The 14,287-nt window shown below is 33.9% G+C and overlaps 1 protein-coding gene across 10 annotated transcripts; it reads right to left on the bottom strand.

Moving 5' to 3' along the window:
• Nucleotides 1-572: 572 nt before the first annotated feature.
• Nucleotides 573-10,851, bottom strand: LOC114282729 (ternary complex factor MIP1 leucine-zipper protein (Protein of unknown function, DUF547)). Of its 10 annotated transcripts, none has more exons than XM_082882745.1 (10): nt 10,610-10,851; nt 10,309-10,418; nt 9,515-9,631; nt 6,655-7,045; nt 4,759-5,188; nt 4,351-4,450; nt 4,204-4,263; nt 3,553-3,636; nt 3,066-3,206; nt 573-2,961 (listed from the first exon to the last, which is right to left on the bottom strand). In XM_082882745.1, exons 2-10 carry the CDS (start codon nt 10,402-10,404, stop codon nt 2,653-2,655), a joined length of 1,728 nt encoding a protein of 575 aa, XP_082738871.1. In that variant the 5' UTR covers nt 10,405-10,418; nt 10,610-10,851; the 3' UTR covers nt 573-2,652. The 10 variants fall into 10 exon arrangements, with proteins under 10 accessions (XP_082738871.1, XP_082738872.1, XP_082738878.1 ...); XM_082882746.1 differs by having other exon boundaries at nt 10,613-10,631; XM_082882752.1 differs by lacking the exon at nt 10,610-10,851 and having other exon boundaries at nt 4,759-4,873; nt 4,967-5,188; nt 10,309-10,603.
• Nucleotides 10,852-14,287: the final 3,436 nt, after the last annotated feature.

Here is a 14,287-nt window from a genome sequence, read left to right as displayed (position 1 = left end):
AATCCTGAAGGTGATCAAGCCGTCTGCTCACCTTGTACCCGACCTTTTAATGGAGCGACGTAACTCGAAAGCCTGTGAGAAGTTCCCCTTCCTGGAGTAAGTAGTTGCTATGGCCTCCTAAATATCCTGGGTAGTGTCCATAGACAAGTAGCTCTCTTCAATCTCCGGAACCATAGAATGGATCGACCAGCCCATTATTAGAGAATTGGCGATCTCCCACTAGGCATAATGAGGGTTGGTGATACTGGGTGCCTGAACCCGCCCATCAACATATCCTATCTTCCCCTTGCTCTTCAAGAAAATAGTCAGACTCTGCGACCACGCTAGGTAATTCTGACCATTGAATAGAGAGGTGGTAATTCTAAGGCTGTTGTGGAGGGTATCAGTCATAGTAAAGGGGATGACAGAACTCTCGCCCTGAGAGGGCTGAGAGGTAGTAGATTCACTAGTCAAATCTGCCATGGGGGCGCCACTAACTATTCCTCAACCACAATGCCAATCACAAACCCGGAATATGAGAGTGAAGGAACAAGCACAATAGTAACTAGAAACTCATAAAGAATTAAGAATCATTTTATTATTATTATTATTATTTTTTTATGTAACTAACGAGCCATCACAAGAAAAGAGAGAGAGAGAGAGAGAGAGAGAGAGAGAGAGAGAAGAACACACTGACTACAATGAAGAGAGTCGACACCGGGAAAGAGTCGACAGCAACCTAAGAGATGCCGACAGAAGCCAAGGAAGCCAGAGGGGTTGTCGACAGGCCCTAGGGTGCCAGAGAAGCTGCTGACAAACCCCCTAGTGGACTGACGATGGCCTGGGTGAGGCCCTAGAGTGCCGACAAACCCCCTAGTGGACTGACGATAGCCTGGATGGACTGTGGGATGACAGACCATGGCCTGGGTGAGAGGCTACTGTGGCCGACTGGGCTCCTGGGGAAGAAAGAGCTGCCGACAAACAGGAAGAAGGTATGGGCTAGGGTTTAGGCTCTGATACCATGTAGTTTTAGAGAAGGGAAAGAGTTAGGGAATGAGTTAGACTCCATTCCCTGTTATATTGATAATTCTGAGCAATTACAGGAGTGTCATAAGGCATAATTCTGAGCAATTAAGAGAATAAAAAAGAATACAATCAATAATTTCCTATTCTAACAGTCCCTAATTCTCTTGAGATGAGACTCACATAACAATGGCGGCTCGAGATTTTTTGGAACATTCTAAATACTAAAATGACGCCTTATTTTATTGTGCCTATAAAATTGGGTCCTTGGACAATAATTTTTTTTAAAGATTTGTTTTGTTGGGCTTTCGGCAACAAGTGGCCTAATGGTTGAGCTCCTATGGAGACTAATCATTAGGTGCAAGAGTCACTGGCAAACCTTTGTCATCAAGAAAGCCTGTGTAGAATCAAAACCTAAGATGCTTGATTTGTGAGCTGAGCACCTCATCTTACTTTGAAGCCCATGCCAATTGGTTGTTTTATAGGGTTGCATTAATTGCTAACACAGACATGGACACGCGACATGACATTGACGCGTTGACACGTCAATTTTCAAAAAATGCAAGATATGACACGCTTGGGACACGTTAAAATTTTATATTTTTATGAAGTAATTATATATCGTATGTATGAATAATTATTCAGAGCTAATATACAATATGTAACATAATGTGAGTGTTTGGAAAGTTGGTTTTTTTAGTTGTAGGATATTATTGGAGAAATTTTTTTTTGTGTTTGGGAAGATAGTTTGGTTTTTTTGTAGTTGGATGTGATGTTTGTGAGAGAAAATGTGAAATGATTATGGGGTTTAATGTGATATTTTGTTTGGATTTATTTATTTTTGGTTTTGTAACTAATTTGTCTTTTAGTGAAAAAAAACAAAAAAAAAAAAAAAAACCAAAAAACCAGCTTCCCTAACAGCGCCAATACTAATCACATTAAAAAGCTATATATTTCAATGCAAAACAACTATAGAACATTGCAATACATCTTATCCATGTTTCAAATCATTATTATTATGAAGGTATTCATCACATTGACTTGTTTATATAGTTCAAGAAGTATCGTTGAAGTGTTCAATATTATGAATTTGATTATTTAATTAAGACATGTTAAAGAAATGTCGGACATGTATTTGGGGGTGTCCGAGTGTCAGACACGACACGCTTCCTCCATAGAAGTGTCCGTGCTTCTTGGATTAATTGGTTTGCTATCATATTGCTTGAGTACCTGATGTATTGACCTTTTGCACTTGCTATTACTTGTTAACATTGAAGTGTCCCAGTGGATGAAACACTGCTATTTGAGCTTAAATGCATAATGTGGGTGGGTGACTTTTACTGGGTATGAGATAGGTTGTTACAATCCCCTAAGATTCAAATTCGTTGGTAACATCAAACCTAAAATAAAAGGGAAAAAGGAAGGGGGGGTGGGGGTTTGGCACATAATACATTGAACATTGATAAGAATTATAAGCACATCAAACACAAGTTATTTCCCCAAAAATCAACAGGTCTAGAGCAAAGTGTCGCTTTTCATCTATCCTTGCTGATGTCTTGAATTCTAGAGCTGTTATAGTTCTGTCACTTGTATTTGTAAATCTTTTTAACTGTTTTGTCAGCTGCTCTGTGTTTTCTTTCCTTGTTTAGCTTACAAGGGAAGCAAGTAACGGAATTCAGAGTCATTGACCTGAATTTCTGCCTTCTTTGCTATAGGAGACTTTGTTTCACCAATTAGGCACTCCATTATCAACCTTTTTAGTGAGCCAGAATGTGGCAACTCACTATAAATCCATTCCAGTAGCGACTGCATGTCGTCTGCAAAATCTCTCATGTGCCATTGCAGAAGCTTAGGCACCACAATCTTTTTCTTGCTGGTTACTCCCACAGATGCTTCCAAATACTCCACTTTTGCTCTTCCCAGTTCATTCACAATATCATCTGACGTGTACACCCTTAACTGCATTTAACTGTTTCTTTCATTCACTTTATTGAGGACAAGACACAACCAGAACTAGGCATACACAGCTTTTCATTGAAATGAATTAAGAGTAATGCTCTCACCGCTGGTGAAGACATGCTGCCTCGGCAAAGAGCAAATGTCACATTAGGTTCTGGATACCCCAGACCGTAGGCATGCTGTAGTATCATTTCCTTCTCATCTATTGGGCCCTTGTAGATCAGATATAAATATGTCAGGAAGAACTGCAAGATTCAAACTGAGAGGGATCTCAAAGTGTTTTTGTTTTTCCTTAATTTTGCCGAATTGTATATGCACTCAGGGCACAGAAATTTGAATAGCAATGATCCTGTTGAAGTAAGGTTGCAGTTTTTCTGAATTGTATGGTTTATATTCGTAAGTTTTCTGCACAGCTTGAGATTTCTGGATCTTTAGAACTGCTCAAAACCGACAAGATCATGTAAAAGTTTTTGTTTGCTTGCTTGTTTGTTTGTTTTGTTTTGTTTTTTTTTTTTCTTTCTGTTGCATATTAAAGTGCTCGACCTTAGTGCATAGAGATCAGATTGAGGAGCAAGAATTATGTGTACTCACATGTTTAGAGTCAGATGGATGTCTGAGAATGAAGTGCTCAATAGCCAAAGCATTTAGGACTATGCCGCCCACATTAATTGCAGCCTGGGTCAGAAAAGCTCAACCGAGTTTTAGACATGACTTTTTTTTTGTTGCTTTGCGGTCAATTGATATGAGAGTAATTAAGGATACGAGAAATATTATATCAAATAGACTACTAGCCTAATAATAGCTAGAAAGTCAACATTCACCAAGCTTAACAACCAAGCACTAAGCCAAAGCCCAGCAACCACTAAACTACATACAAACCCCCCAATGGGAGAGAAATAAACCACTACAAAGAACCTCACACCACGAAGTGGTGCTACACAACCACTAGGCCACTTGGCAAAGCACTCAATAGTCATTTTTGATTACTTTGAATCTCAGCTTGTTATAGAAGAGTTTCTTTGAATGTTCAAGGAATCTGGGGTTCGGGGTCTAGCACTGGTCGTTTAAAGGGAAACTCTATTCTTACATAATCTTTATACACAGTTTTGACCAGAATTAAGTAGCAATGGTATTTATGAAAATTTAAACTACTTTATCAAGATTTGCCACATTATTTTATATTAATTTTCTATACAAGTTTTCTATTTGTATAACATTATGTTGTGATAAATATTGGCATACCTTGTTCATAAGTGCCAGCAGTTTCTCCTCTGTGGAAGGCAGCCCATGCTGTAGAAAAGCCTGGAATAGAAATTTAACCACTTACATTTGCTCTATAGGATATGTATTTGATTTGCATTCAATGTGGCTTTAGGTATCTTACAGTACATGCATTATACAGGCATTGTAGATGTTGATCCAGAAAGCTAACTTTTGCTTGTAGGTTAAGAAAGTTAGGTCCACATTGCAGAGTGTATGCATCAAAACTCTGCAAGAAAAGAACAAGTAGGTCCTTTATATGTAGCTATAAAAATATTGCCCCGTTTGGTGCAACTTATTGAGGTTGTTTATGACATTTTTTGAAGTTTGGAAATCTATGTTAGAATGTTTGATGCAACTTTTGCTTTTATAGTTAATGAGGCGAAAATAATTCAAATGATCTGAAAAAAGTACCAGAAAGATGGAGGAGGAATGTTTTTTTAGCTTTAGCTTTTGTTTTTTGATTGTCAACTTTCAACTTACAAAAAGTTGCACCAAACAAGGCCCTGACTGCATAGGTTAGGAACTTGTAGTTACCTGAGTTTACCCATTGCTTGAAAACACTCAGAAATATGGCTAATATCCAGTGAACTTCGTGTTATTTGAATGAAATGCTTGTATGGGCCAACATCTCTGATAGGGCCATCGAAATCTAGAAATATGCCGTAAGGGTCAATGTTGGATGTGTTATCAAACGAGAATGCAGGAAGTGCTTTGTAGTTGAATGTGGTCTTTGAAATGAAACCTCTTGAGTTTATGCAAGACAGAGGATGATGCTTCGGAACAATAGCCGATCCATTTCTACCGAGCGATGCCTGATTCAGTTTGAGGAATATGCCTATCAAGCAGTTTATCAGTTGTTCTGAGAGTTCATTTGGTTTCTCAATGCCAATTTTTGTGTCTAAATGGTTATGGTTTCTGATTCTTCTCCTTGAGCATCTTGAAGTTTCAGCAATTTCCTCTGTTATTAATAATAGCCCAAAACAAAAGGATTAGATGCAGATTTTTGAATTTGGTGATTAAGAATGTGAATTTTGTTGAGAGGAGGTTCCAAATTTGTTGAAATCTGTTGAGTTAGAAAATCGGTCATGAACAAAGTTGTCAATTCTGTAACTATCGTACGGTATGGTATGTACTGATACCGTTGTATTTTGACTTACCGTACTGGATAGATTAATATTATTTTATATTTTAAGATATTTTTAAAAAAAATTAAATACATTTGATAAAATGTACTATTATTTATAAAAAAAAAATATTGAACATTCTTAACGGACTAAAATTATCTACTATAAAAGTTAATAATTTACAAACATATTTAAGTTGTACAGGTATGTAAAAATATTTGTCACAGTACTTGTATGTGACAAATATAATAATAAATATATATTAAAAACAATCTGAATAAGAAATAACAAATTTGTAATGTGATGTTTGTGTGAGAGTCACTTTATATCACAATCATCTCTGTCAATGCTCTACTTAGAGGTCAGGAGCATAAACCTAGAAAAGTGAAATACATCTTGCACACATTGTACAGTATATAACGAGACAGTTCGAATTGTACTGTCTGGTATGCTACTGAATTGACAACATTAGTTCTACGATTTTGATAAATTTTTTAGAAGATAGTTCGATTTTGATTCTAAATAATCAATAATAGTTGGTTGTGGTTCAAATCAAGACATAAAAAATCATATTGAATTGAATCCTTTTATTTATTTTATTTATTAATTTTAGTAGGTAGCTTAAAGGTATTAAAATTTTAAAAGAGGAGAATCAAATCTCAACTTTCCACTTGGCCAATGGAGTTGTTTCAGATTTGTGTGAATATTATGCTAAAATATTTATATAACTAATATTACAGAAATATTTTACTTCAAATTTAATTTATTAGTAGTAATATTACATAATCGATCTTACATAAATCGATTTCTATGGTTTGATTCTGATTTCAAATATTCAGGAAACGTAGGGATATGTTAAGTTCCAAGGCCACTTTTAAACCAAACCAAGTCAGCCGGTGAACACTTCCATTCACTCCCTCCAATATATATTACCCCCTCCCCCTCCCTCCCTTTAATTTTTCTCATGAGAAAATGAACCACTGCTTTCTTTTTTTCATCCAGGGCTTTCATTCTTCAAATAAATAATTTAGATTCATTCAACTTCACCTTTGATTGAGAGATTTGAGAAGGGATTTAAAAAAGAAAAAAAAGAAAGGTATGTGAGATGTGAATAAAATATACTTACATTTCACTTAGTTTCACACATTTTTTCTCTTTCACCTTTCAAATTTCTTCTCAAATCTCTCAATCAAACACAACGTTAAAGTTGGAATCTAAATTGAGCGAATTTAGATTTGGTGATTAGGTGCCTGCCGGATAGACTACATTTCATTTCATGGAGAGAGAGAGAGAGAGAGGGTTTTACCATAGGAGGAGTTGATTGAAGAAGGCAGGCTTAGAATATCCATTGGAGAAACAAAAGAAGCACTTCTTTCTCTTAAAACTCTGAACACCTTGTCATGATGATAATGTTGTTGGAAATCTTGTGATCTGGAAACCAGTGATCTGCAACTGACCACCTCCATTGGGTGGTTGCTTAGTCCATAGGTGGTGGCTGCTAGTTGTTGTTGTTGTTGTAGTTGTTTCTGTCGAGGATGTGCGTCGGGGAATCCCCAATCCTTGGTTTGCTGGTGGTGGTGGTGATGGTGGTGGTGGTGCTTCTCATGGTACAAGCTTAATTTCAAGTGGTCCACTTTTCTCTCTAACCAAATGATCTCTTCCTCCATCCTAGCCAATTCTGCAAGCAACACTTGAACCTGCCCCACCAATACATTCAAATACTCGTCTGACTTTGGGATTATGTTTTCACCATATTCAACTTTCCATTATTTATGTTTGGTTACCATTTTATTTTAATTGTTTTTGTTTTATGTTTTAAAAAGATTGATATAAATTGTAAATGAAAACACCTTTAGCACATCTGTTTTTTCTTGGAAAAATAGCAAATAAGTCTTATTTTGTTCATGAGATTCTATCAAATCCTATCAAGTTTCTATATGGACAATTAAGTCATATATTTTTCATAACATATTTTCAAAAAATTCATTACTCAAAAATGATGGATGTTATCTCAAATTTACCCCTCATTTAATATGAAAATATTTTTAATCTAAGTAATTGAAAAAAATTACGATATTGTATTTAAAAAAAAAAATCAAAAATCACAATGAAAAAATTATCAAAATGTTTTATTTTGTTTTGAAAATTATTATTGAGTTATACCAAATTTCAATATTAACAAATAAACCTTATTTTTTGTTAATAAATTGTTATGCGTAAAAGAAATTCAATTGTTCATAATAGCATAGTATATTTTATTTTCATTTTAACAAAAAGGTTCATAAATAATTTTAATTTATTAGAAATTTTATAATCAAATTATTTTTAATTGTTCAAATTAAATGATTTTTCATAAACAAAATTATAATTATAAGATTAATAATTTTTACAATTAAAATTTTATATTTTAATTAAGTTAAAATTATTTATAAAATTGTTATTCATATTAAATATGAAGGGTAAAATCGAGATAAAACACATCATTACGGAGTAATGAATCTTTTGGAAACCTTTTATCACAAATAAGACTTAATTGTCCATATAAAAATTTGATAGGACTCATTAATAATCTTAAAAACAAAATACGATTTGTTGATCATTTTTCCATTTTTGTTTGAAAAAAATGTAAACAAATTGCAAAATTTACATAATCTCAGGAACAAAAAGTCAAGCTGTGTTTTCGTTTTTTTTGAAAATAGCTTTTCATTCTCTTCTCCTCTGTCCCCACGAGACCTATAACGGTCACCACGTCCAGCTATCTGCACCCGTTGGCCAAACAACGGGGAGCTTCTATTTGCACATCCCTATTCCCCTCTTTACACACACTTAATAAAAATTATTTTTATTATAATTTTAATTTCAAGTAAAATTATTATTATGGACATTAAATAAACACATTCGGAAGTTGAATGTCGAAAAAATAAAAAAAATTCGGAACTCTACTTCCGAAAAAGTTATTTATTTTCGAAAGGCTACTTTTGAACCAATTATTTACTTTCGAAAATCTACTTCCGAACTAATTATTTATTAAAAAAAATATGTAAAAGGGGGAATGGGTGTGTGCAAATAGAAGCTCCCGTATCGCCACCCTTACTCTTCAATCAACGCCTCTGACAACTTAGCACACACACATATATATCTTTAAAATTTTTGTTTGTTTTGAAAACGTAGATAAATACCAAAAGAGATGGTTTAACTATTAGGCCACTTAACTTGTTAAATTTTCTTTTCGCTGAAGGTCTTAATTTTTCAAAGGGAAAATAATATCTTATCTTTATATTTAGCTTGTAGTCTCAAAAAAATCTACTAATACCGAGCATGTATTTGATTTTTATTTTTAGCAAAAATAAACACAAACGTGATTCTTATTTTTCATAAACAAAAAAAAAAAAAATGCAAAAACTAGAACATTACCAAACACTAACAATAGTTTTAAAAATACAATAATGGTTCGCATGTTTAACTGGAAAACCTTTTTTAGTGTTTGGTACGACGGACAATGAAAATTAGCAAAAAAAATAAATTTATTTGGGTAAAAAATGATTTTTATTTTAATATGTAGAAAATATTTGTTGGACTAAAATTTTCAAATTGTCCTCCCTAAGGTTTGAAAAAAATATAATATGCTCACAATTTTAACATACTTATGCTAACTTTCTTTTTAATAAGGTTAAATGAACGGAGACTAATGTAGATAATGCGAAAATATAAAAATAAAGAATAGAAAATATATATTTTCATGTTAAAGAAATGATAACGTCATCTTTTTATCCATATAACTAATAAATTATTGATAAAAAAGAGGTTATGAATTAAAATATTAAAGGGATTGAATATAATTATATTAAAACTGTGAAATTAATTTTATTTTCTTCAAACCTCGAGGGTTACTCCAAATTTTACTAATGTTACAACGCTACCACTACTACCCCACAACGACTAGCCTACCACCATAACTACTATTCCACCACCACCACCACCACCTCCACTATCGCCACTGCTACCATCCAACCATTGCCACTAATACAAGCGCACATTATTTTCAAAATCACAACCATAAAAAAACATTTTCTCTGAAAAAGGTTTTTCAAAAAAAAAAAAAAAAAAAAAAAATTTAAAATATTTTCCGCCAAACAGAAAGAAGCGTAAGTGTTATGTTTTGGTACCTTAGAAGGAAGCGATTTGGAAAGACAAGGACACAAGTGGACAGGTCCTTGCAGTGCACAGTGCAAAATTTTGTTGAGTTTGAGTTGTGCATCTAATTCTTCTTCCAATTTCTCGATCTGCAGAGCAAAGGAAATAAGAATGATGTGAGAAACTACATACATCCTTAATAGAGAGAGAGCAGTGCATGCATGAGGATGAGTCAAATATTAGTTTCAATTTTTGAACTCAAATTTTTTGAAAATTAAATTAGTAATTTTTTTTTAAATTTTTTTTTTAAGATATATATATATATATATATTAGATAGACCTAATCTAAATATATCTAAAAATTTAAACATTTATAAAAAAATAATTTAAAAATTAATAAATACACAAGAATACAAAAATGTACTAAATTTTTATATTTTTAATATTTAGTGAATTTTTTAAATATTTTTGCCACAAATATTATACTAGTGTAAATGTGTTAGGTATATCTAAAAACTGAAAAATTTTCTTTAAATATTAAAAAAATGAAGTGAAAAAAAATATAGAAAATAAAAAACCTCAATTTTCTAAAAGTGGATTCAAAATTCTAAAACCAAACAATGTGAATATTACTCCATCTGTCTTATTTTGTTTGTTCATCTTTTCATTTTGGTCTGTTTCAAATTATTTTTTCACTATTTATTTTGAAACATCAATTCAAAACTAGCTGCTATAAATCATTATAAACATATTCTAAAATTCAAGTTGAAGGACAGTGGTGAGAAAAACATTTTAAAATTTGAATTAAAGGGTAATAGTTGCATGCCTTTTCCTGGAGGTCTTCTCTTCTTGTCTGCTTCTTCTCATCCTGACGAAGAGGAGGATCACTCGGCTGAATCATCAACAAGTCTTCAAATTTCATGTTCGCTCCTCAAACTAAAAAGAAAAACAGCAAGTTTAGGACCTCAGAACAGCAATGCTGTATCTATAGCTTATAATACAACTATTTATTCCTATATATATATGTTATAGTGAATGGTGGGTTGGTTACATTGTACCCAAAAACAAAATAATAATAATAATTAAAAGAAAAAGAAAAGTGGGTTGGTTAAGAGAAGTGAGTTGACAACAAAAGGAGCTGGTGAATGGATGATGATTATGAACCCACAAGGGTGGCCCAGTTGGTTGAGGGCAAGGGATCAGGGATCTAGGAGTTTGCTCGTCTCTAGGTCTCAGGTTTGAATCCCATCCCCAGCTGGCTACTGGCGGGCCATTGCATCTTTGCCCGGTTGATCGGCTCAGGGCCCCGAGATTAGTCGAGGTGCGTCACTTCGAAGAGGTGCGTCACTTCGAAGGGGTGCTGGCCCGGATACTCGGTTATCAAAAAAAAAAAAAAAAAATGGATGATGATTATGATGATGACATGACATGATTATATATATATATATATATGATGAGCTGGAGGAAGGCTTGGGTTGTGATTGTTTTTGGGTTGACCTATCTGTTTATATATATATATATATATGCATGAGACTAACATGAAATTATGATTCATGAACGTGAACTCAAAGAACTAAATTAAATTCAACAAGATGGATGGAGGTGGACAGACGTGAAGCCCATGAACAAAACAAAAGCGTATACTTCCCAGCGGTTGGGGGCGAACCCCAAAATTTTACTTTCATTTATTTCATCTACCACCGATTCTAAGAATTAGTGACGGAAATCAATAATTTAATATATGAAACATTTATCAATTATAATTTTAAAATTTTTCTTTCTCAATCAATAATAATAATATTTTAAGTTAATTTAAATACAAAAAATTAATATTTATTAAAAAAAATAAATAAAAGTCGAGACCTTGCGTCCGTGTTCAGTTTAACTAGAACTCTCAAAAGAAAAATATAAATAAAAAATCTTTGTTTGGTTGGGTTGTGTATGACTTTGGGGGGATGGGTTGTGTGTCAGTTTAGGGGGTTGATAGAACTAAAAAACAAGAAAAATTAGATAAGGTTAAGTGGTTCAAATTTTTTTAGTTCTAATAATTTGAAGGAAAATGATTTGTTCCCCTAAAAAAGTCTCTTCTAATCCCTTCAATGTCCAAAACGACGTTATTTTGGGCAAAATATATATATATATTTTTTTTGCCTTGGTTTGAAATTTAGGGAGATTAGAGGGCCAAAAATTAAGGGATGTAGCATGACCCTAATTTGAAAGTCTTAAGATGGTGTCGTTTTAAATGTGAAATAATATCGTTTTAATATATTTAAATTATTCGAATCACACAAATTTAAATTATTATATATTTTTTAAAATTAAAATTGCAAAAGTGAGACTGTGACGGTGTTTGATTGGTTGGAGGTGTGTCACTTGAAAATAAAAAATAAAAAAGTTAGGGTCACGTCACCCCCTGACTCTTAGTGCCTCCGCCCTAAGAACGCAAAAGTCGAAGAATGCATAAAAACAAATGAAACAACTTGATTTTACGAGATTTGTTAGCAGAGTTCATTTTTATTTGGTTAAATTTTGAATTTTTTTTGTTTTATTTTTTTAAAAATAAAATAAAATAAACTAAAAACTAGTTTGATAACAAAGATTAAAAACACTCTTCATTTGATTTTCTCTTTTTTGAAATTTTTTTTTTTAAAATTTTGAAAATATTTTTTGGTGTTTATTGTCAAACTAGTTTCTATTAATTATTTTTATTTTTATTTTTAAAAAACTCAACCAAATAGGGTGATGTCTTTCAATGTATTATTGTGTTCAATTATGTATTTAGTTGTGTTCTAGACTTATTGTTTCATCAAACACATTGTTGGCATTGTAAGGGAGGCATGTAAAAAAACAAAAAGAAAATAAAAGAAAGAGACTTTTCTATTAGGAAAATAATATGTGGAGCACAAATTTCTTCTAAGTATGAATCTCATCATATTAAAGTCAAGTCTTATCATATTAAAGTTGAGTCTTGACCATACACTATTATTATCAGTACCTAGACATATTGTCAAGAAAAGGGGACATTACACAGGCCTCCCTTGACAATTACTCAAATTACACTCAACCCCACTAATATGAGAAAATGACACTAGCATCCCTTTACATTTGAATCGCATTATGCTAAACCCCATTTCGTTACAATACCATTAGAGATATGGACAAAATATAATGATGCAAGTATTTTTTGAATGTAATATTACCCTAAAATGGGTCAACCTGGTAAAAACAAGTCAACACTTTCTCCCAGACATTCCTTTCTTCTCTCAGTAGGCTGTCGCTATATTCATATCCCTATTACTACTGTCGATGCCCCATTCCCCCATGTCACAACCTCCCATCTAGCCTACCCAACATTGTGACTCTAGCCTTTGTGACCTGACCCAACACTGCCCTATTACTGCAACCTTACTTTAGCGACTTCTTCAGCTTTGCGAGCTTTGTCCTCTAATCTAACGCTTCCTTCAATGCAACCTGGTCATGGCTAACGTTGCATATTGCCCTGACCAGTGCCATGACTTGCCCTTTGGCAACGCCGCAACCTTGCTCATTCTACTTTAGAGGCATTGTCGCCACATCGTTATATGTTACTACCATCACTTGTCTATCCATCATTCAATAGGTGGTGTCACGACTCGAACCTGCCCCTATGGGTTAAGGCCATAACCGGCCAGTAATCACGAGATTACCTATGACCTCAAACCAAATAAGACAAGACTCATCAGAGTAAAAGGGGCCAAACGGAAGCAAATTTAAAACTTTGTCTATAGAGTCGTGCTTATATGCACACCATAACATTCCATATGTACATATGTTAATAACTCACAACAGAAAGTGTAATGACATAAGATTCTATACAGACATGATCATCCAAACTAAGTCAACCCATGAAAACTATATATAGACGTATTCAAAACTTCGCCAACCTGACAAAATGTAAATACATAACAAAAGGGCGAAGACGGGTCTCGTGCGTGAGACACAAGGGCTGACTCTCTCAAAACCTTAGTTGTTCCATACAGACTTCACTGAGGTTGGGTCTGAACTTCTCTTGGCTCACCTACAAACACATAAATGAGCGTGAGCGAAAGCCCAGTGAATAATATCAAATCAAATACAGAAGTTACATAACAATGTAGAACAACATATTCCAAATGGCCTTGGGCCCAATTCATATTTCTATTTAACAGATATATAACTATACGAAATTCAAATCAAGTGACTGTAGTTCCAAACATTTTGGCCTTTGGCCCATTTAGATTTCCATTCATGTCAAAACGGCCTTCGGCCCATTCATTTATGTCAAAACGGCCTTCGGTCCATTCATTTTTGTCAAAATGCCCTTCGGCCCATTCGTTTACGTCAAAACGGCCTTCGGCCCATACATTCGTGTCAAAACGGCCTTCGGCCCACTCATTCATGTCAAAACGACCTTAGGTCCACTCATATATGTCCAAACGACCTTCGGTCCACTCATTTCTATCAAAATGACCTTCGGTCCATTCATTTCTGTCAAAACGACCTTTGGTCCATTCGTTTACGTCAAAACGGTCTTCGGCTCATACATTCGTGTCAAAACGACCTTCGGCCCACTCATTTATGTCAAAACGACCTTAGGTCCATTTATTTCTATCAAAACGACCTTAGGTCCATTTATTCATATCGAAACGATCTTCGGTCCATTCATTCGTTCATGTCAGACTTTTGTCCACAATCCTAATTAGCAACTCATAAAGCTTATAAGGGAATAAACAGTTGGACATTGCTAAGCTTTCAAATATCGATATTACTCATAGTGATCGGCTTGT

This window comes from Camellia sinensis, chromosome 8 (assembly GCF_055761805.1).
Source record: "Camellia sinensis isolate YWXY chromosome 8, ASM5576180v1, whole genome shotgun sequence".
Taxonomy (NCBI): domain Eukaryota; kingdom Viridiplantae; phylum Streptophyta; class Magnoliopsida; order Ericales; family Theaceae; genus Camellia; species Camellia sinensis.
Note: the sequence above shows the minus strand (reverse complement) of the source record. Positions and strands in the feature narration are given on the sequence as shown.

Bases quoted from the DNA above. Each gene is read 5' to 3' on its own strand.
- LOC114282729 (XM_082882745.1), bottom strand. From the start codon at position 10,404: ATGAAATTTGAAGACTTGTTGATGATTCAGCCGAGTGATCCTCCTCTT. The intron at 5,189-6,654 runs GTAAAACCCTCT...GGCTATTATTAA, and splicing joins TTCAATCAACTCCTCCTATG to TAACAGAGGAAATTGCTGAA. The intron at 4,451-4,758 runs GTAACTACAAGT...CTTTTCTTGCAG, and splicing joins CAAGCAATGGGTAAACTCAG to AGTTTTGATGCATACACTCT.